Source organism: Hippopotamus amphibius, chromosome 1 (genome assembly GCF_030028045.1).
Source record: "Hippopotamus amphibius kiboko isolate mHipAmp2 chromosome 1, mHipAmp2.hap2, whole genome shotgun sequence".
Taxonomy (NCBI): Eukaryota; Metazoa; Chordata; class Mammalia; order Artiodactyla; family Hippopotamidae; genus Hippopotamus; species Hippopotamus amphibius.
Window position 1 is genome coordinate 14,582,920 of NC_080186.1, and position 26,346 is coordinate 14,609,265.

At 48.8% G+C, this 26,346-nt stretch overlaps 1 protein-coding gene and 1 pseudogene across 4 annotated transcripts; one reads left to right on the forward strand and one right to left on the reverse strand.

The window, feature by feature from the left end:
- Positions 1-1,240: 1,240 nt before the first annotated feature.
- Positions 1,241-26,333, reverse strand: EMC1 (ER membrane protein complex subunit 1). Of its 4 annotated transcripts, none has more exons than XM_057698011.1 (23): positions 26,219-26,325; positions 21,998-22,122; positions 21,270-21,335; positions 20,935-21,028; positions 19,958-20,086; positions 19,168-19,294; positions 18,491-18,640; positions 18,032-18,199; positions 17,457-17,528; positions 17,037-17,096; positions 16,259-16,381; positions 15,412-15,508; positions 14,953-15,075; positions 13,074-13,273; positions 12,775-12,924; positions 11,775-11,936; positions 11,330-11,449; positions 8,460-8,597; positions 5,992-6,165; positions 5,206-5,416; positions 4,285-4,369; positions 3,099-3,228; positions 1,241-2,915 (listed from the first exon to the last, which is right to left on the reverse strand). In XM_057698011.1, the coding sequence occupies exons 1-23, from the start codon at positions 26,311-26,313 to the stop codon at positions 2,736-2,738; spliced, it is 2,979 nt and encodes a 992-aa protein (XP_057553994.1). In that variant the 5' UTR covers positions 26,314-26,325; the 3' UTR covers positions 1,241-2,735. The 4 variants fall into 4 exon arrangements, with proteins under 4 accessions (XP_057553994.1, XP_057553995.1, XP_057553993.1 ...); XM_057698010.1 differs by having other exon boundaries at positions 1,242-2,915; positions 17,037-17,099; positions 26,219-26,333; XM_057698012.1 differs by lacking the exon at positions 14,953-15,075 and having other exon boundaries at positions 17,037-17,099.
- Positions 8,786-8,892, forward strand: LOC130843014 (small nucleolar RNA SNORA70; annotated as a pseudogene).
- Positions 26,334-26,346: the final 13 nt, after the last annotated feature.

Genomic DNA, 26,346 nt, shown 5'->3' on the forward strand with positions numbered 1-26,346 from the left:
AAAGTTCTAACTGCAATTCTGTGTTCAATTTATGCACATTCCCCAGTCATTGATTCCTATTCAGAGTCAAAGACTACGGAGAAATTATAACAAAAGCCACAAGTCATCCTACATTATTCCCAAGAGGGACTGAGAATCATTAAATACTATTTAGTGGCAAAATTTTACACCACAGGATCTTGTATGCTGACCAAACTAATAAAAATATGACAAAAAATACTGAAGAACTTACTTTTTTAAGTGAAACATTGCAGAGGGCTCCAAAATTAACCTAATTGATGAAGGTAGGGGAAAACAGATGGCTCTAGGGATACACACAGAAAAAGAGGAAGACAAGAAAACAGCAGAGAATTGAGAGGAAGCAGTTTCAAAAGCCATAGGCAGAGGCTGAGCATGGCTGGTCAGAAACAAGTGCTGCTTTAAGATTAAGAAAGGTTGAGGGACTTCCCTGGTGGCACAGTGGTTAAGAATCTGCCTGCCAATGCAGGGGACACGGGTTCAATCCCTGCTCCAGGAAGATTCCACATGCCGTGGAGCAACCAAGCCCGTGCTCCACAACTACTGAGCCTGCGCTCTAGAGCCCATGTGCCGCAACTACTGAAGCCCGCGCGCCTAGAGCCCGTGCTCCACAACAAGGGAAGCCACTGCAATGAGGAGCCCGCACACCACAATGAAGAGTAGCCCCCACTTGCCACAACTAGAGAAAGCCCGTGTGCAGCAACAAAGACCCAACACAGCCAATAAATAAATAAACAAATAAATACATTGGAAAAAAAAATTTTTTAAAAGAGAAAGGTTGAGAACTAAGAAGACTTAGATTTGACCATGCCGTTAGCATTACCTATTTTAACTGCCTGCTTTGAGGTAACTTTCAGTAAAATAGTTATGATTAAAGTGGAAATACAGGGAACTTTATGAAAAGGCAGGTAGGTTCCCTTCCATCAGCTTATTCTTTCAGATTCTGGCACATACACGGGTAAATGAAAACTAGCATCTAGCAGATTTACTGGGCTGTGTCAGCAGAGCAGGCAACACAGCAACGGCTAATGAGGCAGCTTGCACACATTTATACAGGACAGGCAAAATTCCAGCCAAGCTTTCTCCAAACTGGGGCAGAATTTTTTTAACTTGTACTTATTGCCGTCTCTCGGGTCACTTTTTTTTTTTTTTTTTTTCCTCTCTTTTTTTTTCTCAGGTCACTTTAAACAAAATATGTCTTGAGTCAGGATGAATAGAGCCTGTTTTTTCTGGAGATACTCAGATGTTCATTCATTCGTTAAAATCAATTTCACAATTTTATTTTAAAGTAAAATTATTCTCATTTCTCTTCCTTCTCTACCATCACTATATGACCACAGAAAGAAAAAAATTTGCTTTTTAAATACAACTCTTATATAATTAAGTTGGCATGTTTCCCAATTAAAATACTGCACTCCATTTCTGCACAGCTTTCTGTCCCCTCCAATGCAGAAGCAGCCTCAATGTGATGTTCCAAAGCCACAAATAAAGGACTTGAACAATGTCATTCGTCACTCGCTTTATTCAGACACTTAAACGTACCTCTCTCCCAACAGGGCTCTCTGTACATTTCATTCTTCACAGTAAAGAAAAACACCATCATTCCCCAAACCCATGAACAAGGGAAAATTTTTAGGACATCTTTAGTTTGATAGCAGACATCAGCCCAGCCAAGATGCCAGTTTCCTACCCCTACCCTTCTCTTCCTCCACAAGATGCCAGTTTCCTACCCCTACCCTTCTCTCCCTTCTTTTTTTAAAGATAAGATTTCAAATCTGCTCATATTAAGAGAAGCATAGTAACCCACACATTAATTTATAACTAAAAATAAATAATGAGGTTCTTAAACAAGGACAACTTTCTCTAACTAGGTTCTAAGATGACTAGACCAGCCTGTGAGTGAAATGAGAGATTATGAGGGACTGTGAAACAGACAGATTTGTTTTCCTCCCTTGAAATCTCTTCAAAGTTCACACAATTCAGTAGTATTGAAAAGGCCTCAGCTCCGACATCTTAGGAGAAAAGCTTGTACGATGACCAACAAACCAAGACACTTACGCACTTGGCTTTTGATGAACTGAAGCTAAGACTGGGTGGCCCACTGATGAATGAAACGAGAGGCTTAGCTGAAAGAAGTTTTGACACATACACAGATTCCTCAACCCAAAGTTACTTTGGAGAGAAGCCATGAGAGGCTGGCTCAGCCCTCAAACCTCAGCTAAGGATGGCTCTTCTTTCTCCCCAGTGTAAAATAGCAAATGCACCTACAAGGTGGAGTTGTCAGTAAGAGTTCCCTTCTGACTCTGAAGTATCAGAAGGCTTTCTAGATACACTTGGGAAACAGAAGGCAAACCAACATCAATTCAAACAGGCCTCACAAAAGAGAAAAATCTGTTGGAGGTCTTATTTAAAAAAAAAAAAAAATTCGTGGACGGGCACAGAAAGGAAACGGCAATGGCTTTGGGACTCCAGGGGAAAATCCATCATCGTGCTTTGAGATCTTGACTGAGAGAGTGAGTTCAGCCTCCATCCACCACCAGTGACGCCGCAGCAGACGTATCTCAAAAGAAGTCCCCACGAGAGCCCATCTTCCTCCCCAGGACTCTTGACTGAGACAAGCACCTGATACACATCCTCCCACGACCTGTCAAACTGCAGCTGGAGCTTCCTGTCTGACCCTCACTCCCCTCAGCTCTCTGCTCTCCGGCAGTGGGTCTTTACCGCCAGGCACGATTCAGGAGTTTCACCTGTGCCAGTCTCTTAGTGATCATGGTGGCAAAGACCAGGCCGAAGAGGACGCTGCTAATTAGCACGTAGTCGTAGTCATCCTTCAGGACATCGAACTGTTTGGATGGGTAGACTCGAGTTTGGTAAATGTCCAAACCGTAGGCCACAACCTGGAAGGCAGAGGGAACGAGAAATCCATAAGAAAGGCACCAGTGATTCGCCCTCAACTGCAGACCCTGGTCAGGAAGGAAACAGACTCCTCAGCTGTCTTCCCATGGGTGAAACAAAGAGCAGGTGTCGCACAGGGTGGCTGTGGATGAGGTGGCACAGGCTGGGCCAGGGACTCTACTCACCAAACAAGTGGACTCCAGGCCCGAGGGAGCTGTGTAGATACCTCGCATTCGAGAAACTGTCTGGTTATAGTTGATGAACCGCTCTGCGTGGATCTGTACATCTGGAGAATACGGGATCAGGTTCTCCTCTCTGCAAAACACCAGCCAGGACCGGCATTCAAAACTGTGTAAGGGGATCTCCTGGCTGCCCTGAGCCCTGGGAGCTTTCCAGGCCACATATCAGCCTCAGATCTTCCTCCAAGGTCTATGCGCATCAAGGAATGTTAGGAAGGGCTGCAGGGAAGAAAGCTGTGTGGAGAGTAACACAGGTCGGGATTCCTACCTTGTTCTGTGTCTAAAAACAAAACCAAACCAAACCACAGACAACCAGTATTTCACACTAGAGGAAGGGCCATTTTAAAACCAAAACATTGAACCACTAGGCCAGTTCCTGCTCTTCACTCCGGGGTGCCTCAGTCCACCAGCTTTAGCCTCCCCCCTTTCTCCAAACCATACTCCTCCCTTCCCTTCATGCAAAGATACATCTACTGCCTCCTTACGCTACCCACAGTTCCTCACACCCCTAAGGGAAGAGAATTCAGGATGGAGACAAGAAAATACACAGAGATGATGGCTGGAAATACAAAAATGACAACGAACACTGACAAGCTACTGGCTTCCCCACATGACCCAGCCCCCAGCACCTCCCTCACCTCATTTCCCAGTGTCCCCCACCATCGGCTGCTCCAGCCACACTGGCCTCCAGCCTGCCCTATAACTCGCCAGACTTGATCTCAGGGCATTTGCGGTTCCCTCCTCCTGTAACATTCTCCATCAATACCCGCAAGGTCAGCTTCTTACCTACTTCAAATCTTTACTCAAAAGTCACCTTTGCAGAGGGGCTTCCCCAGGCCACTCTCTCAAACTGCACCCCACACACCCCCCCACACACCCTTTCCAGCCCGTCCCTTTAGCTTTTTCTCGTTAACATGCACAAGCACCTAACACAGCATCACGTCACTCGTTTATCTTATTTACTGTCCATCGCGTCTCCCCTACGGGAACGCAAGCTCCACGAGGGCAGACGTGTTCACTACCACATCCCCAGCGCAGCAGGACAACACACAGCGACTGACAACCAAGCGTAATCAACAGGTTAAGTTCCTTAAGGTCACACAGCCTGCAGCGCTACCCACATGGGTCTCACCTGCTTTGTTCTGTTGGGATCTCGGGGCGGCGGGGATCCAGCAGGGCTTTAGGAAGGGAAAGCACTGCTCCGGAAGGCAGCCCAACTACACGGAAACGAGTCAACAAAAGTGAGTGTTCACACTGACCTGAGCCCAATGAGGGCGACTTACAAAAACGTCCTGAGCACAGAAACCGAAATAGAGTTTGAAACCAAAAAACGGGTCAATGAGGCTCCCTTAAATGGCCAAAAACAAGAATCCAGTACGCATGGGTCTGAGTGAAGGTTCCCCCTTTGAAGATCCTAGTTTCTTCACATACCATCCTGAGACACGAGAAAATAAAGATCTAGATTCAAGAACTGGATAATGATGAAAGAAAAGCATGGAAGCCCACTTCATCCCCCTCCTTTCCCCCAATAATACCTGCCCCAGCTAAGCTGGTCTCCTCGCTGTTAGCCAAACACGCGCGTATGTGCTGCTGCAGCAGTGAGGCTGGTGGGGACGGGGGTGGGGGGAGGGCAGCCGGAGGACTGGGCAACATGAGATCCCACAGTTTCAGGAATGATGGGGATTAAACTCGGGAAACTACCAAGAGGGCTGTCTTCCTCATATTTGAGGATAAAATAGTAATGCCAAGTGCCTATCAAGTCTGAGAGTCCCAAAGGTCTTTGGTAAAATCAAACAGACAGAGCAGCCAGTTTCTGCAGCCCAACTGCACAGGCTACCTGTGAGTTATGGAATCAGGTCTCAACTTTCCAAGCAAGGTGAACACAGAACAGAGACATGAAAGTGGTTCATCAGGAACGAGGACGAGGAGGGACGTGTCAGCTCTTTTACAGATGGCAAAGCCAGACTAGGGAACTTCTACTGAAATAAAGCCCTCCTCACTGATCCCGGCTCCGTCCTCCAGTGCAGCTGCCTGAGGGGACCCGGTCACTCACTAAGCAGGTGTCGGCTGGTGATGCCCCGCTCGGTGATGGTGGCCTCCATGGCACTGATGGCAGAGGGGAAGATGTAGGACTGCTGGAGGACCTGGGGCAGCTGCGGGCGGTCCAGGGAGCTGAAGGCCGTGGCGTTGTACTGCTCAGTTCCCTCATAGAGCTCCAGCGCGGTGAACTCATTGCGCCGGGCCTTGGTGTTCCAGTACTGGTACTGCGGAGAGAGGAGGAGGGCACTGCTTGGGGCTCAGCTGCTGGTTCAGCACGAAAGGGGAACTCACATGCAAAGGCACGTCTGGGAAGGAAAGAAACCACCACAGCACGCTAGCTCTCTTCCTGCTACCAAGTTTACTAACCTCCAGGGCAGTTTTACCTAGACTATCCAAGTTCACCACAAAACAAAGGAATTCTCAAGATTCTCCGAAGTCAGAAGAATAATAGCTAACATCTGAGCGCTTACTACGTGCCAGGTGTTATTCTAAACTCAACTAGAGGTGACTATCGTTACCCCTATTTCACATACGATACAACACAGGGAGCTTAAGTAACTAGTTCAAGGTTGTACAGTCAGGAAATGGAAGAACAGGCGTTCTGAATTTCTGAGCCCAGCCCCCTACCCAGCACCCTCTGCTGCCAGCCAGGGGTTTTGAATTCTGTGAAAACACAAAGCAGGAACTGGTTTCTGGAACAAGAGGCAAGGAAAGGATTTAGGCCACAGGGAGACCGACCACGTACTCTTACGCTACGTCAGGCCCCTGGTGGTGCCCGAGGTCACACGTCGTGCCTTACCACCACCCAGTTCTCCGAGTGCACGATGTGGACGGGGCCCTTGGCCTTCCTCTGCACGGAGGAGTGGATGATGCGCCCGGTGACGCCGTCCACGAGGAAGATGCCGATGAAGGTGCGTTCGTGGTGAACGTCTGTGCTCTCCGTCACCACGGCCAGCAGGTTGGGGTTCAGACTCTGGGGAGACAGAGAGAAAAGCTCCTTCAGAACCACGGTGGCACATCACAAGCGCCACCCCCGGTGAGCCCGGGAGAGGGAGGCGGCCCGGAGCTCTCCAGCTAGCAGAGGAAGTGGGTTTTCTGGCTGGAAGAGCTTCCTATTTAGAGGTCCTCATCGCTGTGCTTGTTCAGTGTCTGCTGCGGGCTGAGGGCCATGCCGGAGGCTCTGCCTCCATCATTTCACTGAATCTCATAAACATCCTTGAAAACAGCTGTTATTATCCACATTTCACAGATGAAATGTCTTAAAGTATTTAAGTAACTTGCTCAAGTCACAGACAAGCAAACAGTAACTCGAGATACAACCCAGGCCAGCCCACTCACTGACGGAAGGACACGGGTCCAGCAACACAATGACTCTCTACGAGTGCCCTCCTCCCACCACACCAACGCATGGGTCTCAGTTCTCGTCTTACTTGACGGACTAGCACCAGGTGGTCATTCCCTCCTTGAGACACCTTCTCCACCTGGCGTCCAGGACACCCGCGCCCTGGTTTTCCTTCTGCCTCACCAGCTGCTCCTTCTCAGTCCCCTCTGCAGGTCCCTCCTCCTCTTCCCAGTCTCTGGACGTTTCTGTCTACACTTGCTCTCCTGGTGATCTCAGTCAATCTCGTGGCTCTCACACCATCTACAGGTGTTGGCATCACCCGAGTTTATGTATCCAAGCCAGACCTCTCACTGAACTCCAGACTTGACTCACAGACCACCATGTAAGTATCACTTCTTAGGTGTCTCATCTCAAACTTGACATGCCCGAAACTGAACTTCTGTTCTATCTCTGTTAAAATCTGCTCCTCTGCAGGCCCCTCAAGTGTCAGTGTCTTAGACCTGGGACTCTGAGTCATCCTTGACTCCTTCTAACACAGATACAAACACCCTGTCCATCAGCATATGCTATTGGCTCTACCTTCAAAAGTATCCAGAATCTGATCACATCCCAACCAACGCAGCTGAAGCTGCCATCACCTCACCTGGATTATCACAGTAGCCTGTCTGCCTGCTCCCCTCCCTTGGCCTCTATAGTCTAGTCTCAACACAGCAGGCAAAAAGTCTCCAAAACAAATGTGAATCCAAAAAGCCCTACTCCTGGGTCTTCCCTGGTAGTCCAGTGGTTAAGAATCCACCTTCCAACGCAGGGGACGCAGGTTCAATCCCTGGTTGGGGAACTAAGATCCCACATGCCACAGGGCAACTAAGCCTAGGCACCACAACTACAGAGCCCACGTGCCACAGCTACTGAAGCCCACATGCCTAGAGCCCACGTACCGAAACAAAGAGTAGCCCCCACTCACTGCAACTAGAGAAAGCCTGTGTGCAGCAACTAAGACCGAACACAGCCAAAATAAATAAACTTATTTTTAAAAAAAGAAAAAAGAAAACACAAGTATTCAAGTAAACTTTACCTCTTAAAAGTAAAATTAGACGTCAAACACGTTTTTCTAGTACAAATCAAAATGAACTTTAGAATTTGTATGATTTTGGTCATTCTGAACAAGTAAGACTGACTGTGGCCCCAAGGAAGGCATCCGTTGATAAAGAGTCCAGTGATGGCATTAACAGTAATGTTAACAACGTGGCAGGCACTCTTCTAATCACATCACGTGTTTCCGTGAATCTGCAAAACAACCCTATGCCGTAGGTGCTACTATCCCCATGGTGTTGGTGAAAAAGGAAGCTCAGGAAGCCTAAGCAAGTCACACATGATGAGCAGCAAGTCTGAACCTGGACCGTCCAACCAGAGGCTTGCACTCTGCCTCACGCTTAGTGGAACGGCTGCCTGTCGAGCTCCTTGGTCCATGTTCCCCTGTTCTATTACGCCTCCTCCTCCAGCTCAGTCTCTGCTCAGCCAGAGGCTGTAAGTCATGTTCCTCACCACGACGATGACATTCCCTCAGGATAGTTCTGCAGCCGGCTCGTCACAGCTCCGTCTCCTGCCTTTACCACTAAGCAGAGATGGAGCTGCTGATGGATCGACGAAGGTTCCGCCCCAGAAAGGGCTGTCAGTGCTACCACTGAGAGTAGCAGCTGACATCTACTGGGTGGTGGCCACATGCCTGGCACTGTGCTAAGCATGAGTGCCTCATGTGATCCTCACAACAATCCTGGGAGGAGGGCCTGTCGGGCCCATTTCACAGACAATAAGCTAAGGCTCAAAGGGATTAAATGACTCACTCCAGGTCCCGCATCCGCCAAATCCCAGCGCCAGAATTCCACCCCATGCTCCTCCGCGCTACCCCAGACAGCTGGCCGTACCTTGTAGAGCACGCTGCGGTCCCCCATCACTCGGCCCTGAGAGTGAACGTGCTCGCTGCTGCGCTTCCCCTTCACCTGGACGATGCGCTGCACCTCCGGGGGGATGGTCAGCTCCCAGCTCAGCTCCGTGGTGAGATCCTGGGACGGAGCAAAAGAGCCAGCGCTGGTCATCAGGAAGGTACCTTAGACCCGCGACAGCGGTGGCTAGACACGTCCTGTCGTTCAGCTGGGGCCTCTGTGCGGGAGGGAACAGGCATCAGAGCTCCCAGAGAAGCAGCAATACGGATCTAGTCTGGAAAGAAGCTATAGAACTCTCGGTTTAAGTAAGGAAACTAGTAAAGCCTGGCGTGCAATGGCTGCAGACAGCAGCCTCCTGGGCAGTGGGGGTACCTGTCACTTGTCTGGGCTGCCTGAGGGGACCTGGGAGACAGTCCTCTCCAGGGGACATTCATGTCTGACCTCATGCCGCCCCCAGTTGAGGCTCCAGACAGTGCTGCGCGGTGCCTTTGGAAAGCCCCAGGGCCCAGTGGCCAGCCACATCATCATGTCCATCTGCACCATACTGCAGAGCAAGGATCATGTGACTGAGGCCCAACACAGAGCCAAGTTCAAGTTCCCTGGCCACCAGAAGATCCATATCTCCAAGAAGCAGGGCTTTACTAAGTGTAATGCAGACTTAGTAGAATCTGAAGACTTGGTGGCTGAAAAAGCAGCTCCTCCTGGATGGCTGTGGGGTCAAAAACATCCCTAATCTGTGGCAGGCCCTGCACTCATGGGAGCCTTGGAGCTGCCCCTCCTCACTCACGTCCACCAATAAAAGATGGTGTCAAAAAAAGAGATACTAAAGCCAGTGAGAAAGGAGAGGATTACTCAATAGTAATCCATTGTTTATCTGAGTAAGAATAATTCAAAGAAAACTAACCACTTATTACTAAAATCTAAGGTCATGTACATTGAGCCAGCAGTGAATGACTAAGCTGGCAGGGACCTCAAAATGTTACAAGAAACGTTCTTTATAGTCATAAGAAACCAATAGACCTATATGGTTAAAGGCATTACTATACATCCACACTGTGGAATTACACAGAGCCCTGGGGGGTGAAGGGGTGGGGGAGTGACTGGAAAGGAGCACAAGGGCCCCCCGGGGGCGCCAGTGCCAAACTGCTTCCTGATGTGACTGCCGTGTACACAAACAAGTGTGTTCCTTTTGTGAAGGGCCACTGAGCAGTAACCTCGGAATTCTGCACTTTTCTCAGTACTATATTTTAATGAGATAGGGGCTTAACAAAACAGTAGGTAGAAAACATAGTAACTGAAAAAAGCAGATTTCCTATTAATTAAATATAGGTCAATTCCATTTCAGGTAAGAAAGAATATACATGAAGCGCATGTCTAAGTGGTCCGCAAGCTGTTTACCCAGCACTGCAGACACAGAGGCAGCACAGCGGAAGGCGTGGAGACCACGGACAGGCATTCCATCTGGGGAAGCAGCTGGCAATGGGGCTGAGAGCGCCCGTTCACGTTTTGCTCCTATACCTCTGTATCAACTTAACTGTATACTATAAAAATGTATTCATGTGTTATTTAAATTTTTTTGAAACAATAAAAATTTTTATTAAGAACAAATAAGGCTCCATTACCATGGACTCCTGTGAAAATATTAGAATTCACTAAACCCTTCCCAGAGAGCAAGGTCGCCAGGGAGCCCACTGGAGGTCAGAGGCTGGAAGACCACCTCCGGCTGGCTTCCCACGTGAGCTCTGCCTCCTTTGTCGTCCCCCACCATCTTTACAATGACACTCTCAGGACTCCACTGACTCATGGCAACCGCACCCCAGGTCATGCCCCTCTATCCACAAAGAGCTGTCTCTTTCAAGGTCCCCTTTTCATCAACTCAGAAGGACATTTTTTTTCACCCACAGGATAAAGAGCACGTTTTCTGGACAGACCGTTTCCTATGCTGTTTAAGCTAAAGGTTAGCTGTTACAAAATGTCAGGAAAGGGCACTGCGGTTTTTAAACAGTAGCAGCTAAAACCTGGATGGCATTTACCCTGTGCCAGGCATTGCTTTGTGCAACTTACGTGTATTAACTCTCCAACTCCTCACACAACAACCCTCTGACGTGGCAGTATTACCATTTTGTTTTACAGACAAGAAAACAGAAGGCCAGAGAGAAGTCATTTGCTCAAGGACACAAAGTGAGTAAGCGATAAATAAAGCTAGGCTTCCCACACAAGCAGCCAGGTCCAAGCTCTTAACCTCTATGCTATACTGCCTCTCCAAAGGCCTCACGGACAGGATGGGAAGGCCCTCTGGGGAGTACATACCATAAATTACCCCTCTACACAACCCTGCTGTCAGGGCCAAGGCCCTTGTCAAGCTCAGAGCTGGACTTCAGAGTCAGGGTGAATCACTATTTGCAAGAGCTAGACTCAGGTATGTGAGGATCAGAGCAAATCACTCCCATTTCTAGAAATAAAATTCAAAGCACACAATCAAGCATAGATCAACAACACCATCTTCATACAGAAAGTACTATTGTTCAATCAAACCATTCCCACCCGCCACCCTCCTAAGAATGGAGAAAATGCCCCTTCTCTCTGCTACAGAAGAGGAACGTGGGATGAAAGCCCCACAGGGGCAGAGATGCTGTCTATTGCGCATGGCTCCTTCCACAGCAGCTAGAGCCACACCTTCCGTGGAACAGCTGCTCCACAGATGTGAAAGTGACTGCCTTGGAATCAGACATCAGGAATATGCTCATCTAAGTTTACAACACAGTGAACAGCGCAATTCACGCCTTAGCCAAATAACCAGGAAACACCTATATTCCTCCTACAAAGGGTCCTGCCAGCATGCCCTTTCCTACCTTTCGAAGTCGATATCCGCACAGCCGTCCCTGTTCCGCATCCACCAAATAGAAGAAGATGGAAGGAGCGAGTTCATGAAGCTGTCGCAGGACATTCCGAGTGGCCGGGAAAGCAGTGACCTTGAAGACCCCAGAAAAGAGTTAAGGAAAAAGGAATCTCTAAGCACAGTTTCTGCAGACTTGTTACTGTTTCCCACCAAAGAAGGCCTTAAGAAGAAAACACCAAATCTTAAAAGAATTAAAGTCTATTAAACTCAATCGGGGCTTACATGGAGTTCTGTTAAGAGTCCGTGTTTTCACAAGTGCAGAAAGAGCAATCACGTCAAGCCCAGATGTGTGTTCACCACAGCCAGCTCCCCTCTGGGGCCCATGAGCTGCTGTCTGAGCACCCTGCCCCACACGTGATCAGCTGGGCAGTTCTGCAGCCACGCTGCAGACGGCGTACCTTGTACTCCTCGTCTATCAACAGCAGCACCTTGGCATAGTCTTGATCCATGATGGGGAGAAGCAGAGATTGCAAGATGGGGCGCTTCAGCACCGGGGGGGCCACCTGACTCCACTTCCCGAAAATGGGATTGAAGACGTAGAGCGAGCTCATTCCTGTCTCCTGAAATGGGCGAGCAAGCAGTCAGCCGCCACCAACGAGAAAAGAGTGCAAATCCTCGGGGGGAGCCTGGAAAGCTGGGACTTGAGCTCGGCTATGGCGATTCCCTAGTCTTTGCCCTCCTTGTGGAAGATAAAGTCTTGGCTGAAGGTGAAAGTGTCTGAAGGAAGATGTGTCAAAAGAGTAAGAGTTACGGGGATATGTGTATAAAAACAGATGATTGAACTTGGTGTACCCCCCCAAAAAAAAAAAAAAAAAAAAAAAAGAGTAAGAGTTAAACTGCCTCAAGCTCCAAAGCTAAGCAAGAATGGGTCACGCTGGGGAATGAACAAAAAAGTCAAGGACCAACTCAGCAACCCCAGGGCAGCCATTCCAGAGGATGTCTCCCAAGTCCCCTTTCTTTTTCTTTTTTTTTTTAATTTTTATTGGAGAATAGTTGTTTACAATGTTGTGTTTGTTTCTACTGTACAGCTAAGTGAATCAGCTGTACATATACATATATCCCCTTTTTTGGATTTCCTCACCACAGAGCATTGAGTGGAGTTCCCTGTGCTATACAGTAGGTTCTCGTTAGTATTCTATTTTATACATAGTATCAAAAGTGTATACCTGTCGATCCCAATTTCCCAATTCGCTGGCTTACATCACACCTGTCCTACAGTCCTTTCCACATCAGCCCCGGATGGTCCTCCACTCAGGCAAAAATTGGAAGAAACAGAGCTCTAAGCCCTGACTCCTTGCCTTTAATGCTCAGAGAATCCCAAAGGCCTAGGAGGAACTTAATTTACAAAACACCAAAAACCACAGCCACACTGGCTCCGATGAGAGGTGGAGGCCTCACCTTGTCCTTTACCAGCAGGGTGCACTGTGGGGGGTGGGGGAAATGGGCAGTAGTCCTCTGGACCATCAGTTTAAAGGAGGAGTCTGGCTTGACGTTGGGGAGGTACTGTTTCCACAGGATGGTGCCAGAGCTGCTCTCAATGCCAAAAAGCTGCAAAATAAATACCTGGCTCACTACCAGCAAGGCAAACCCCAAAACTAGTTCCATCCGTGAAAACTAGAACCAGCGCCAACCCCCTTCCAAAGGTTTTTTGTTCCCCGCCCTGGAACCTCAGAAGATTTGGCTCAAGCCCCTCTCACCTTGCCTGAGGCCGTCACCATCACCATCATCTTCTGGAGGTTGAACTCGTCCCTGGCCAGGGTGTCAATGTTGATCTCATTCTTAATCTGACTCCGGGGCTTCCGAGCATCATAAAACATTTTCCAGAGGTGGGAGGTCCACGCCTGCAGCAGGATGAGCTGGGACGAGAGGCGCTTCAGGAACATGCCCAGCAAGCCGTCTGGTGTCAAGGAAAAGGTAATGCAGCTGAGGCTCACTCCTCATCGGACTGGGTGTTTCCAGCGAGGGGGCACCTGCTCTTCCTAAGGAGTGCTCTCTCCCTCTCTGGTGGAGCACTCAAGTCATCCACACCCTAGGCCACCAGGCCAAGGGGCAGTCCTGTGCCCGATGCCAACAGTCTCACACTCAGGCACAGCCATGCAGGAACTTCCAAACCTACTCACCTGGCTCTCAGCACTTCACCTGCCTGGAATCTGGGAAGAGGAGACTAAGAGGGTAGGGATCAGCCAGCCATGCAGGACGCAGCCATGCTGTGAATGTCTCCACCACAACCCCACATCCAGAACGGCCAGAGGAAGGCGTCCAGGTGCCATGACAAAGCCGGAAGAGGGTGGGCTATGGGGGTGCCGGGGCGCAGGTGTGCGTGTCTCGTGGACAGGTACTTCCATTTCCCACTGCTTTGGGCCTATGTTGTCAACTAGTTAATCTGCACCCAACAGATATACTCGCAACCCATTCCCAGGGCTCTCTTTCACTCTACCCCTTCCTCCAACCATGAGGCTACCACCCTCAAATCTCCTCCAGAGACCAGACTGGCCACCAAAGAAAGACTGGTCACCATGGTAAAAAGCATAGCCTCTGGAGTCTGGCAGACCTGGATTAAAATCCCAGCTCCACTACTTACTAGCTGGGTGACCTTGAGAATGTACTTCACCTTAGAGCCTCTAGCTCCTCATCTGTAAAATGGCACATAATCCATTGGGCTGTTGCCAAGATCAGACCACATGATGTACATACAGGATTTCCCACAGGGTTGGGTACGGGGTAAGTGCTCACTGGAAAGGAGCAGTGCCTTTGCTTCTCCAATTTTCCATCAACCTCAACTCAAGGAAGAGAAGTGAAAGGCAAACAGGAGAGTCACAAGCATAGCAGTCCACGCACACGGTATACACCTCACTGAGACACGTCAGGGAAAACAAATAATTAACCAAACGCTAGCCGTGTGGGCAGGCAACGAGCAACAAGGCAGCAGGAAGCACGTTTTACCTTGAATGGCTGGATCCAGGCAGCGGAAATAAATAGTAAAGTCAAATTAATCCTCAGCTTAAGAAAATCTGCAGTGCCTAGCAGGGCACCTGGCCCTGAGCAGGCCCTCAGTAAGTACCACCTGGATAGCTAAGCAAGGACGGAAGGGAGGAGGGGGGCAGGAATGAACCAGAGGAGAGTGAACCAAGGTCATCCTGCGTGCTGGGACCATGGCCGGGTTCAGAGGACACTGGCCTACTACCACAGTAAGCTGACCAACCCAGTCACATCTCTCTGGAAAGGTGTGACTGTGGCTTTGGGGACAACGGGGATACAGTGCCCGACATGGTCCCTGACAGCTCTTAGGTATTCAAACAAGGGTAGCTATGACTATGCTAAGAAGATCCTTTCTCGTCAGGATCTTTCCCTAGAGGGAGTCACAGGTCATTCCTTTCAGAGAGAAGAATGGCTAAACCTTAGGGCCACAACCACACCAGAAACTGGTCACAGCACTAGTTCAGAACAGACTGGCAAAACGGCCGTGCTCAGGAAGCCAGGGACGCGTAAGACAGCACCTCCTGAGGTGCAACTACCAAGCCCGGTCCCAGTGCACCCCCACGGGCAGCTCTGCTTCCCGGCCCCCTCGGTTCATACCTGCCTTCTTGCCAAATTCCCCTTCCAGCTCAGCCTGCGCGCCCGTCAGGGGGAGGTCCACCATCTCCAGGCACACCACCTCAGCCAGGGCCTCCTCGCGGCTCCACAACACCACCCTCCCTGCTGCAGAGGCCAAGGTTACAAAAGTCAGGCCCGCCTCCCTCGTCCCCTGAAGGGACTCTCCTCGGTGGCTCAGGGACCACCACAGTTCTTGTGCCAAAAAGAGAAATGTCAGGGCAAGGGGCTGGAATCAGGAGATCAAGTGAGGAAAGTGCTGTCTCCCATCCGAGAATGCTAAGGAATTTTTCAAAGGCAGGTGACATATGGCTCTGGAAAAATTATTCAGGACACACTCCACTTGAATCTTTCCCAGAAGCCTGTCCACAGCCCCACATAAAGAGTCTGAATGGAATTCATGGGCAGTCCTAAAAAAAAATGGGTTGAATGAGGTCCACTCACCCAGCTGCTGCAGGAAAAGTAGCAGGTGATCCTCCGTCTGTACCAAGGCCCGGTAGCCCACAGAGTCATCCTTCTTCAGGAAGACCTGGATGTACAGCTACAAGTCAAACAGTCAAGACCACAGCAGTCAGAGAGAATCTAAATGCCTCTCAGAGAACCAGACCCCAAGATTCAAAACATGAGGAGTTGGTCAGAGAACCAGACCCCAAGATTCAAAACATGAGGAGTTGGTCAGATGTCCAGGTCACTGCATTATTGGATGTCCGAACAATACAGCTTTCACCTGGACTCCAATTAGATACCATGAATTCTTAGGAGCCGACACAGCAACAGTGCTAGGCGCTAGCTCAGGCCTCTCCGTGGAGGAACCTGTGTACTTCTCGGCTACCACATCGTCCGTCATGCACCGGTCACACCCCGCAAAGTGAGCAGGAGACCCAGATCAGACTTTCCGCTTTAGCAATGCAGAAGCCCCAGCCCAGAGAGGCTGAGGAGCGCCAGTGAATGTGCACAGAGGCGATGTCGGGCAGCGACTCTGGACAGGGTCCTCAACCTCACCAGGCACGGTTTCCTTGTTTATAAAATGAAGGCAGTAACGACCACAAGACTGCTGAGAGGGTTAAATCAAGCATCGCGTCAGTACAGAGCTTAGCACGGAGCCTGGCGCACTGCCAAGCCAGCATACATGGTACCTGCTTTTACTATTCTTCTCAGGGGTTGATGACAAGTCAGCAGCCCAGGTATGACGAGACCCCATGTCCAGAGAACCCTACTCCAGGACCCATGGCTGTGAGGTGGCCCCGAGGAAAGAGAGCCCTAGGCTGAGAAGCCCATGGCCCCGACTTACCCGCTCTGGCCGAGTGCCGTGCTGCTCCAGGCCAAAGGTGATCGTGGTGTCGAGCAGCCGCCGACCCGTCTCCACTAAGTAGAGGTTAATGGTGTAGGTCTGGTTGAAGCAAGCCAGCGAGTCCTAGGGGTACAGACAGCAAGGTCAACTACAGGGATCCCCAAAGCAAAGTCCCCCAAAGGAAGTCCGAGAATCCAGGGGGGGAGGGGGCAAATACCCTGGAGAAGGATCCAGGCCAGGAGAAGAAATATACACAAAGGGAAATAAAAGAGAAAAGCTAAGTCCTAAAGCAGAAATAAGGTGTCTGAGTAAACAGATAAAATTACAACCACTATACATATCTGTCCTAGAAGGAAGCCACTGCAGTGCAGGGAGACTTGCAAAAGCCCACAGGCAGGGAAATCACACACCCCCTTGGGAAGAGCTTAGGAGCTGGAATCCACGGCAGAAACCGAAGCCTCTGGCCAGAGTCCCACACTCTGCTTCAGTGCAACTGCTCAGACTACCACTTAACTCCACCAGCCGGGATCCCATGGGACATGGGGAGACAGAGGCCCAGAGGAGAATGCAGTTAAGAACAGACTCTAGGGATTCTACTTTCTAATCTCCCAACTGAAAAACATCAAGAGAAACATGGTTTAATTTACAGAACTCAGAAAACCCCATTTGAGGCTAAGAACTCCAGGAGACCTGCTCACAGCCTTGGCTGCGCCCCCAGCTTCGTTGAGGGGCCTCCTGTGTCTCTAGGTCTGGCATGCTGCCCAATGCCACACCCTACCTGTGGACCAGACTTCTCCGGAAAGCTCCCCGTGGACCCATCTTCAGAACTGCTAGGCTTCTGCTGGGGAAAAGAGAAGGACAGAAGGAAAAAATACAGCCAAAGGGTCACTTCCCGATCACCAAAATGAAGCTTTCACTTCTATGTCTTTTCAGCCCTTGGGAGAAGGCAAGTCCCATTTCCCATCCCTGCCCACAGAGCCTGTGCAACCCTGAATAGTCCCAGAGGAAAGTAAGGTCACCCCATCCCTGGGGACAAAGGTGTGCAGAAAGCCCTACAGATGAGGTGAGAACTTATTTCTCAACAGCCTCCTGCCCCCGGGTTCAAACTGACCAGGTGAATATGCCCAGACTTTAAGCTCTCAGGACTCCAGGCAAAGATAAGAAGGGAAGACCCCAGCCTGTCACTCCCAATACTCACTGCCTCATTCCGACAGGTCACGACTGCAGCCACCGTCTTCTCCCCAGTGGTGGCAAAGCTCACTAGGGCAGTCTGGGGATAAAGCAAGGCGTCAGCTCCTAAGCTGGGCCTGTCCTAGCCAGCGCTCTCCCTAAGTCACCACCACAGGAAGGCTGGCTGGCCTTGGAGTTGGAAACGCTCCCAACTTTGGAGCCCAATGGCCAGGGCATTTGAGAGCAGGGGCAGGCCCCACTGCATCCACAGCTGAACACAGGCCCTTCCCCAACCCCCAACACAGGCACAGGTCAATCCTGCATCCCACACTGCTCTTAATACCTATAGGGAAATTCTAATTAACACGCCCACTCTCCTGTGGACTCAGGAAGGCGCCAGTTTTACTCTAAAAATCCTCTGTAACTCTCAGAAAAAAAAAAAAAATTCCATTTCAGCTCCAAAGCTAACCCCTCTCAAACAACTCTTGGAAAGATGTCTTCTTTCTTAAGCAAACATCTCCAGATTCAAAGGCAGGGATTTTTAGCATCCGTGTCTCGGCTAGATCCTCCTGAGTCCTAGCGGACCACGCTGCCTGCAGTTACCTGCGGGAAGTCTTTGAGCAGACTCAGGATGCCGTGGTTGTAGTGCACCAGTGCGTAGTGGCTTGGGGACAACTGCAGGAAGAACTGGGCCCGAGAAGGATCCACTGGGTTGGGCTGTGTGGGCAGGACTCGGGGTTGGAATCCGCTTGCAAATTCTAGGTCAAGAGACTGGGAGACAAGAAGAAAAAGGATGAGGGCCAGAAGTCACTGATCATCCCAGGCCGGCAGCCTCTGTCCCACTTTGCCAGTGAAAGTAACGAGGCCATGGCATATGGCTCCAGAAGCTTCCGTTCGGGTTCTCCAGAGAGAGTGGCCCATCTCCTCATGCCAGTTCAGCCAGATGCCTGACCTCCCCAGGGCTGTCAGGCCTCGGAAAGGAAGCAGTGACACTGGGAGAAAGGCTTTTCTAAGCAGCAAAGGCAACGCCTTGCGCCAGAGGAAGCAGCACTAGCCTCTCACCTGCAGCGGGATCTGCCTCAACTCCCACTCTGTCTCCAGGGCCAAGGTCTGGAGGGACCATGAGCTTGGGTCAGGGCACACCAGGACAGCCTCATCCACCACACCGCAGGCTCCGGTGAGACTCTGCAGCCAGGGAGTCGACACCCTGACCTGCGGGAAAGACATCAGAACAGGAGGCTCACGGGGATTTTCATGTGTCCCTCTCAGCTCACCAGCAACGTCAGCACCAGATCCCACTGTGGGGCCTAAGCTCAGAGGTGCTTCCTGCTAGGTTCCAAAGGAGATCCCCCATTCTTCCCAGCCTCCCGGGAGCTCTAAAGCTCATTTGAAAAATATACCAGGTCCTTTTTAATACTTGACAATTCAGATAATCATTTCTCTACTACATTTGTCTTATATGGTTTTCTGTTATCACCTTACAGTATTATCTTGTAAGATACTTGCAGACAATGAACAGATCTATACAATTTTTTTAGCTACCCCAGGAGAGCACCATGTGCAAACATGAGGGCTTTAAACAAATGCCTGATGAGGAGAAAGCAGCCTCCAAGTGCCCAGAATCAGGGACCATGAACGGCTTTTGCATCCTCCCAGCCGAGTTCCCTGGTCGCCAGGGCAAAGCAGGGCTCTATCTACTCCCCTCTACAATTCACAAGGCTCCTCGGGCCTGACCATACCTGCTGAACAATCTCTCCATCTTCCACGTTAAACTTGACAATGTTCACATGGCTGGAGGGAACAACTCCGAGGGCCCACACTACCCCAGAGCCGTAGGAATACATCATCTGGTAATGGATGCTGTCACTGGGAGAGGGAAGGAAAAGCAGGGAGCAACAGCTTTAGCCATAGGACAGGACCATCCTCAGGGGTCTTCCAAAACCAGGCCGCCAGGTACTTGGCCGGATGTCACAAACTAGCAGTCCCAAATAGGTTTTGTTTGGTTCACAGTTGTTGTTGTTTTTAATGTGAATTCATCCTCAACATTTAGAACTGAGAGTTTACATGTAAATATAAGATTTCTACCTTTTCTTAAAAAGTGACACAGTATTTAACACCAGGCCTGTGCGGCACCAATCAGCTGAGTAAGGCTGCCCCCTCGAGGCAGACAAGGCACACTGCAGCTCCTGATAATCCCCACAGGGCCTGCTCTGCTCATGGACGCTATGCACATGGCCCGGCAGGAATCTGAGCTATGGGTCCCTGCCAAAGCAAGTGAGAGAACGAGCCACTCCCCTTGCTTGACTGGCTCTCGTGCCCAGATAGAGAGTTTTCTCCGCACCAAAGGAAACTCCAGAGGCAGCCACAGCCTTGGAGTTCAGGCCTAGAGCTAGCTGAATCCAACACGCTACAAATGATGCCAACTTAAGGTAAGCCTGAGTCAAAGTAAACACTTCAACCCTCGAGGAGAAAAGCAGGCTTATAGAGAAGAGGAGGAGGAAGGCATCACCAGGGGGAAGGCAGCTTTACCTTTCTGGGAGATGCTCCACCCACTTTAGGTGCCCAGTGGAGAGGTGATGGAGGGCAAGGGTGGTCTTCTTCAGGACCGCAATGTACCTCACCGACTCCTGCAGGCCTACCAGCCCAAGCGCCTGGAAACTGAGCAAGGACAGGGGTGAGCGCTGCCCAGGGTCACCTGAGCCTCAGGCTGGACAATCTGGGATATAACCACCATAGCTCAGTAGGCAGCGAAACAGGCTTTGGGGTCAAATGCACCTGAATCCTAATCTTGGCTCTGCTTTCCACTGGCTGACTTGAGAGTCTGTACCTGCAGCCACTTGGCTGTACTGTTTCCATGAAACCCCCGTGGATCTCCTAAGGGTTGTTCCCTCCTTCCCCTGGGATCCCACAGCAACCAAGCCAACCGTTTACTGTGGCAGCCACCATACAGTTCTGTCATTAGTGGGCTGCACACCTGCCTCGCCCAACTGACAATGAGTTCCTTGATGATGGAAACTGTCTCACATTCACAAGTGGGTTCCCCCTGCCTGGGGGCTCCCTGAGGACTTACCAAATGAATTACTAAGATGTATAATCTAATGCAAGTAACCTGTAATTTAGACAACTTTAGCAAAGAGTAACAGTAGCTCAAATTGTTCTTAAATATAAAATTAAAACACTAGAAGTGTTATATCATGTCCTTTTATCTAGAACATTACATAGTTCTCACGTCATGGTAAGATTAGGAAAAGCAGTCAACACAAGAACAAACACCCAGCACAGAGCTCTGCATCTAACAGGTGCTCAATAAATGCTGGTGGAGTAAGCGCATGTGTCCCATAACCTCAAGAACATCAAAAACTGGGTGTCTGATGTTCTCTGGCTCTTCAGCGGTTTTTTCCCCTGGGAAAAAAAGCCAAAAGGCCCAAAGTTACTGTCTATGCAGATCTGTGTTCCAGCAAACACTTTAACCAGGCCAAAATGAAATTCAGCTTCTTCCCGTGTACCTGACACTGTCCAATGTAACCTCCCAGTTCAGGCCCCCAATGTTAGTCTCCCAGGAGCGCATGATCCGGCCGCCATTGGACACAGTGATTGCATCTGGAAGAGAAAAGACCACGTGAGCTTATCTCCCAAACTGATGCTCTGTCTGTAGCCTGCTAGGGCCTGTGAGCAGTGGCCTCACCTCTGATGGATAAGTGCAAACAGAAACTATACCTGTCCTTTCCTGTTGGGAACAACCCCTACTCCATTCCCTACCGGACCCTGAACAAAGGAAGGGACCAAGGAAAGAGGAGGAGGAGATGACGCTATCATGGGGACAAAGAAGGACTCTACCTACCCTGTCCATAAAGCAGCATGGCGTCCACTGCCCCTTCCGCCGTGCCCTTGTCAACGTGGCGCCACACTGAGAGACAGGAGAGTCACACGTTACTACGAACTGCAGCGAGGCATCCAAGAAGTCGGGCGGCAGAGAACCAAAAAGGCCTTCATGCCCAATTTTACTTCGAGGGAGGGAAGGATTACAGCTAACTGGCAATGATCCACTCCCACTCACTGGTTAATGAGGGGAGCCACTATTGTCCCAATCCGAGGTCTCCGCACTTCCCATCCCCACCACCACCCCATCAAACATATAAATGGACAATGACAAAATTCACTAAAGCCATACGACTCACAAGAAAAGTAGTGATTGTAAATTACATTTCCATAATGTTAATCCCTAAAAACATCCATAAAAGCAACATAAGTAATGGGGGGGATCCAAAGCTTTAGTGCAAAATAGAAAAATGTGTTTTTTGCAGCAATATCTTATTTAAGAACAGTCAGGACTTGGGCTGAGGAAATAAACTCAAAGGCCAGTTACACGAATACATTAAATATTCAAAGATGTTAAGACCAAAACAAAACAAAAAACACATGATCAGAGTCCAGTAAGAGATGCAACTTTTGGCCAACTTATCCCTAGGCAGGAAATCAGCCAGGCAGACTTCACAAGCCATTCAGGAGCCTGGATTCACTACAGGCAGCCACGCCATCCCCAGCTACCCGTCCACACAGTTCACTCACAGATCTCCCCAGTCCGAGAATTCAAAGCTGCAATCACATTCTTCTCTGTGGCCACAACCAACTTCTTGGATCCAGGGGAAAATTCCAAGGAGGCAAATTTGAGCTTCCCGACATACTGCTGTCTCCTAAAGGAACGAGTACAGAGAAATGGAAGGCGCCAAAACCATCACCGGACAAAACGCTTTGGAAAAAGACAACTGCACAAATACATGAGGTTATCATCATCATACCTATCTCGGGATACATGACAAATGTCTGTTAACAAAGAGAGCTGACCAAAAGCAAGATTTCCAGGCAACGTACTCAGAAGCAAAGGGAAGAAGAGAGAATACCCCCTAATCAATGAGAAATACAACAGTCTTCCTTCTAAATGCAAGCACTTGTTTATCCCAAGATACACCCAAAAGAGCAGCTGGCCTAAACCCCACTGGAACAAAATTACAGTCCTCTCTGAACTTGTTAATAGTGGAACTAGAAACTCATGTTACACATGAGAGAAGAGACACAAACCCTGCTGTCAATGAGCATACAATCCAACTTTCCCTTCTATTTTCGGTGAACTTTGGAGAAAAATTATGCAAATATTCTTACAAAACTCGATAGATCAGGGTCAGGCCTTGGTTCTCTGCAGCCTGATTTTAGCCCACGTTATGATCAGAATCCACCTGACTCATTACTCATACTTTCCTTGGAATATATCCCATCACTTTCAACACTCTCATCTAAGCATACAGTGAATGCACTTCGCTTCCCGTGGCATACTACCAAGTACAGAGGAGGTGTGTTGCACATTGCTGTTCATGAATTGCAACCTCTAGCAAATTAAACACCTGACATTTATACTGAATCTCCTTTGTTATGCTCTTTGCTCTAATTTTTTAAAAAAGAAGAAACTACACTAGTGTAGACAGGTTTATATGACATTTGACAGTTTCTATCTGTATTTTCACATACTTTAATCTCACTGTAGTCACTGAACACTTTATGAAGTACATAGGACAAATATTATTACTCTCATTTTACAGGTGAATAAACCAAAGTCCACTGAGGTCAACTAATTACTGTCGGAACTAGAATGCAAAATTAAGACCTTCTTAGTCAAAATCCCATGCACTCTTTTACAATGCTGTTATCTTCTATCTGGACTATAAAAATAATGCCTGCTTATTGTAGAAAACGTGAAAAACATATAAAGCTATAATTTTTATTATAAAACAAAACACCTGCAGCTGTGAGAACAGATGCCCCTTTCACACGAGAACCTGTACAAATGGAAAACCAGCATGTCCAAAGCATTGCCGCTTTCCAAAGGAGAAAAGGGCCGCCCATGGGCTTCACGATCGAGAAAATCCTTAATTCAGCCTTGATCCCCAGTTCCTCATCTCTGTCATTTTAAACAGCATGCTGCTTTGCCAAGTTGCTGGCACTGTTCCAGGTGCTAAAAAAAAATCCATTTTACATAGTACCATGGTGAATCCAGACCGACACCAGCTCCCATTAAACACCAGCTGAGGATTCCCTGGCTCACTGACAGATGTCTTCTAGCTGAAGATGCTCTGCACACCAAGGAATAGAGGAAGGATTTTGCCTTACCCCCCCCTTTTTTCTGGTGAGTGAAAAAGGTTCGATCATCATGGAATGACAGGTACCATGCGATTAATTACTCAGAGCAGATGAGGCAATTTGCACAGTCTTCAAGTCCTTTGCTAATTGCAACTCTCTTGTGAATTATTCTGATTCTATTGCAGATTTTGATTTGTATGATCAGCACTGATTATCTGATTAGTGTCCAGCTTGTGGTTTTGAGTTTATCAAACTACTGTCTGTTGTTTCATATTTAAGTGTATTTAAAGAAATTAAACACATTATTCAAGCCAGAAAAAATAAAATAAAATAAAATAAAATAAAATAAAATAAAATAAAACAAAACATGCCTAAAATACCACCACCCATAAACGTTTTTTTTTCCCAGCCATAAACTTTTCAACATTTTGGTGTATTTCCTTCTGTTTACTTTTCAATTTATAAATTGCATATACCTAGGATTCCGCTAAACTGGAATCACACACTGTACATGTGTAATATATACAGTCAACCCTTGTACAACACAGGTTTGAACCATCCAGGTCCACTTATATGCTGGTTGTTTTCTACAGTAAATACTGCAGAACTATACAATCCATGGTTGGTTGAATCTGCAGATATGAAACCACAGATAAAGAGAGCTTACAATAGGTTAGACTCAATTTTGCACTGTGGGGAGGGTGAGCACCCCCAACCCGAGTTGTTCAAGAATGAACTGTACATATTGGGACTTCCCTGGTGGCACAGTGGTTAAGGATCTGCCTACCAATTCAGGGGACACGGGTTTGAGCCCTGGTTCAGGAAGATGCCACAACTACTGAGTCTGAGTGCCACAACTGCTGGAACTCAAGCACTTAGAGCTAGTGCTCCACAACAAGAGAAGCTACCACAATGAGAAGCCCACACACTGCAAATAAGAGTAGCCCCTGCTCACCACAATTAGAGAAAGCCCGTGAGCAGCAAGGAAGACCCAACGTAGCCAACAAAATAAAAAAAAAAACAAAATTGAATTTTTTAAAAATTAATTTTAAAAAGCTGTACATATTATATTGTGAGCATCTGCCCACATCATTAAAAATGTGACTTACACTGCATTTGTCACACTGTCTATATCACATACTTACATATCTGCCCCCCTAGACTGAGCTCATCTCCAACTCTGTACCTGCAGCACCTAGGATGACTGTTGGCCCACAAGAGGCACTCAACAAACACATAAATCAATTTGTCTGATACAGAAAAGACTTCACAGAGGGGCTGGGCTCTGAAGGTAGTGCTCCCAGAGACTTGCCTGGTGGCATAGTGGTTAAGAATCTGCCTCCCAATGCAGGGGACACAGGTTAAGTCCTGGTCCAGGAAGATTCCACATGCCCCAGAGCAACTAAGCCCGCGAGCCACAACTACTGAGCCTGAGCTCTAGAGCCTACGTGCCACAACTACTGAAGCCCACGCACCTAGAGCCCATGCTCCGCAACGAGAAGCCACTGCAATGAGAAGCCCGCGCACCGCAATGAAGAGTAGTCCCTGCTCGCCACAACTAGAGAAAGCCCATGCACAGCAACAAAGACCCAACTCAGCCAATAAATAAATAAATAAATAAAATTTATTTAAAAAAAAAAAAGATAGTGTTCCCTGAATAGTAAGAATTGTACTCAATGAGTCAGGCACTATACTGAGTAATTTAAAAAGAATTGCCTTATTCATCCTTACAACTACTGTAGGAGGTAATGGACTATTAGTAAACCCATTTTGCAGATAAAGAAACCAAGGCACAGAGTGGTTAAGTCATTTTCCCAAGATCGCACAACGCTTAAGTGGCAAATTGACTTTCAAGCAAAAGTGAGCCAAATCCATGGCCTTAAGAACGGGTGGGTGAGTGAATGAGTGACTAGGTGAATGAGTGACTAAGTGAATGAGCGACTGACTGCGTGAATGAGTGACTGAATGAAGAATGAGTGACTGAATGAAGAATGAGTGACTGAATGAAGAATAAGTGACCGAATGAAAATGAATGACTGAGTGAATGAGAGATTGAATGAAGAATGAGTGACAATGAAGAATGAGTGACAATGAAGAATGAGTGACTGAATGAAAGTGAATGACTGAGTGAATGAGAGACTGAATGAATAGTGAATGAGTGAGTGAGCCAGTGAGTGAGGGAGAGAATGAATGGCACCTCCTGTCTGCCGTGAGTCTTGGGCGGCCCTGTTTTGAGGCCATGGCAGGGCCGGGCTAGAAGGGTGGGAGAAGAGGCCTTTCACTGAGGGCTGTCGACGTCTGACCCCCAGTAGATCGGAAATCTGACAGTCGCAGAAATGGGGCCTGATGGGAGAGGAGAAGAGTGACCTCTGACCAGAACGGCAAGCATGCCCGGATGGCAGAGCCCGCTTGACGGGCTTGCGACCTACACAGTCGCACAGGGACTGGCTCAGAAGGGCCTCCAACTCTCGGTTTCATGCTCTGCCGTCGCCACCTTAAAACTCTTAATTCTTAAACAAGGACTCACATTTAATTTTGCACTAAGCCTCGCAAGTTATGCAGCCGGCCCTGCTACAGGGTAACGGCCCCCCCCCCCCTTTTTAGACAGAAGACAGGCACTGGGGAAATAGTTCCCGAATAGGACCCGCATGTACGCACCAATCAAATTTGCCCACTTGGTCTTCGTAGACCGCGGCCGCAGGGATGAGCAGGACAGCCCAGACCCAGAATCTGGAAGCCGCTGCCGCCGCCATGATGGAAACCCGGGCCCCGCCCGCCGCCGGCCC